The sequence below is a fragment of the Nannospalax galili genome, unplaced genomic scaffold, assembly GCF_000622305.1.
Source record: "Nannospalax galili isolate Female #2095 unplaced genomic scaffold, S.galili_v1.0 scaffold713, whole genome shotgun sequence".
Lineage (NCBI taxonomy): Eukaryota > Metazoa > Chordata > Mammalia > Rodentia > Spalacidae > Nannospalax > Nannospalax galili.
In genome coordinates this window covers 1,963,059-1,965,952 of record NW_008333780.1, presented here as the reverse complement: position 1 = coordinate 1,965,952, position 2,894 = coordinate 1,963,059, and the positions used below count along the sequence as shown (strand labels likewise).

Sequence of the window (2,894 nt, the reverse complement as noted above, 5' to 3'; positions counted from 1 at the left end):
AGCTAAGCCAGTCCTCTTGTGCATGCTGTCATTATTTTGCTTTATTCAACACGACAAGAGGCATGTCAGAGGTCAGAGGAAATAAAAGGCCATGAGCCGACCAGGTGTGGTGGCACATGCCTTTGATCCCAGCACTTGGGAGGCAGAGGCAGGCAGATCTCTGTGAGTTCAAGGCCAGCCTGGTCTACATATTGAGTTCCAAGCCAGCCCCACTACAAGGAGACCCTGTCTCAAAAAGACAAAAAAAAAAAAGGAGGGGGGGAGGTATGAGCCAATCAGAATTAATAACAGGATCCCAAAGAATCAAGAGTTAATTACACATTAAACAGAAGCAATTATTATGCTAGGGCAAATATGCCACGTTAGCATTAATTTCTGACAGATCAAGACAAAGCATTACACAAGTGCATGACCAAAGGGAACACCTATCTCTTCTGGAACATCAGGTTATGCAGGGCCAAGCAGAGGCAGCTCTAAATCTTTGACTGTTCCTTCTATCTTTATCACATAATCTACTGCTAAGTGTCATGTACTTTGTTAAGACAAAACCCATTAACACTGATAAATCTATACGTGTCTTAATGGTGCTTTGATAGGTAAAATGCCTACGGGTAGTAAGGAGTGGTAAGATTCCTTGGCTGATGCGGATGGGACTAATCCCACAGAGCCTAATATACTGACCGTTTTTCTCTTAGACGGTGGCACCAAGGCTGGAGGCAAGGACATTGGCACAGGTTCTTTCTCCAGTGCACAGTATACCAAAAACATGGCCTTTAAAATAAACAAGTCATATATATTAAAAAAATTATTTAACAGCATTCACGTATTTAACTGACCGTTGTTCAACAACAAATCATCTTCAAGCTATCTTAAATCCTTTTATTAAGAATTAGGCCTGGGGGCTACAGAGATGGCTCAGCTGGTAAGAGCACTGGCCTTACATGGCAGCTAACAACTGTAACACCAGTTCCAGAGGATCTGATGTCCTCTTGGGGCTTCTAACAGCAATGCACACATGTGGTGCACTTGCATACATGCAGTCAAAACATACAAAATAACACATAAAGTTTAAAAAAGAAATTGGGCATGGTGGTGCACCCCTTTAATGCTAGCACTTGGGAGACAGAAGCAGAGGCAGGCAAATCTCTATGAGTTCAAGGTCAGCCTGATCTACACAGTCCAGGCCAGCCAGGGTCATACAGTTAAGACTGTCTCAAAACAGAAATAGGTTAAGAGGAAAAAAAAGGAAGAGAGAAGAAAAATAAAGAACTCAAAGCTAAACAATTTTTTAGGACGATAACTCAGCGGCAAAACTCAGATACATACCCTTCAATTGAAGCTCTTGTAATGAAAAAGCAAACAAGAATTTGAGTAGAAAATGCTATCTACAAAGCAATAATCTAACATACAAAGTGCTCCTAGAAATTAACAGACTATAAACAGACAAATGGACAAAAATTGTGAACAGAGAATTTACAGAAAAATAGATACCACAGGGTTTCCCTGTAGCCTCACTACTCACTATGGAGATCAGGCTGGCCTTTAACTCACAGAGCTCCACCTGGGATGGCCCATTCTTTAACACACAAAAACATGCTCGATTTTATTTAAACTAAAACTACAAGTGAAAATTACACTGAGAAAACATTTTGCCTAAGTGGCAAGAATCCAGAGTTTCATGTACTTTGTCAGCTAACCTGTGGGAAACAGGCACTGTGAGACATTGCTAATAGGCACAGAGGGTTAACTGAATATGACACTCCAAAATATGCCATTTTGGTAGAATTATTTTGGGCTGAAGGCAACTGAGAAGCAATGGATACAAGAAAAGCTCTGCCTTGAACTTGCCACCCTCCCGCCTCAGCTTACCAAGTGCTGAGATTACAGGTGTGAGCTACAGCCATGCCACAAGCTAACTTTAGAACCCAACAGCTAGGAGATAGCATGCCAGAGGCAGTTAATAAGAGCCTCCACTACACCTTTAGTCACCATTAGCTTCCCATGTGTGTGTGTCTACCAGTTTACAGCCTCTAGGGACTCAAGGTCTTTTCATTGCTGAAGATGCTATAGAAGCCCAAGGTGTTCTTTTCCTCAACTGTCTCCCAAGCAAATGTGAATATACATATTAATAAACTTGTTTTTCTTTTGTGAACCTCTTCTTGTTACATGGATCCCAGCCAAGCACTTAAAACGAGGGAAAACTTTTTTTTTCTCCTCTATCAAATTCAAATCAATACTATCCCTATGAAAGGTAAGTTGGCATGCAAATTGCAAATATATTTTTCCCTTTGGCTCAGCCACCTCACATCTAGGAACCTTACCTACATATGAAATGTTGCATGAAAAAGTATATTAACCACAGCAACTGTCTGCATCACTGCCCAAGTGTTCATCAAAAAAGTATAACTTAAAAATTATGGTATAGCCAAATAATAAAATATTATATGAAAGGTAAGTTGGCATGCAAATTGCAAATATATTTTTCCCTTTGGCTCAGCCACCTCACATCTAGGAACCTTACCTACATATGAAATGTTGCATGAAAAAGTATATTAACCACAGCAACTGTCTGCATCACTGCCCAAGTGTTCATCAAAAGAGTATAACTTAAAAATTATGGTATAGCCAAATAATAAAATATTATGAAACAATAAAAAAAGTTCCCGGGGAAGGCATCTGTATTTTAACTGTGCTCCTGCCTTCACAGGTATATAATATTCAAAATTCACCAAATTATATACTTTAAATTGAATGCAGCACATTTTATGTAAAGTAGTTGCTAATAAAGTAGACCAGGAAAAAAATAATAACATATTGTTCTATGGAAAAGGAAGCCAAGAACCCAAGACACATTGATAAATATGAAAGAGTGCAGTGCTGAGCTAGAGCAAGAG

General features: G+C 39.4%; 1 protein-coding gene across 2 annotated transcripts in view; it reads right to left on the bottom strand.

Moving 5' to 3' along the window:
* The window catches only part of Eps15 (epidermal growth factor receptor pathway substrate 15), a gene marked incomplete in the record, with an annotated part of 149,770 nt that overhangs the window by 83,907 nt on the left and 62,969 nt on the right, over nucleotides 1-2,894 (bottom strand). For both annotated transcript variants that reach the window (XM_008828458.3, XM_017796995.2), the window contains 1 exon segment: nucleotides 682-771. In XM_008828458.3, the coding sequence (XP_008826680.1) occupies nucleotides 682-771 (90 nt within the window).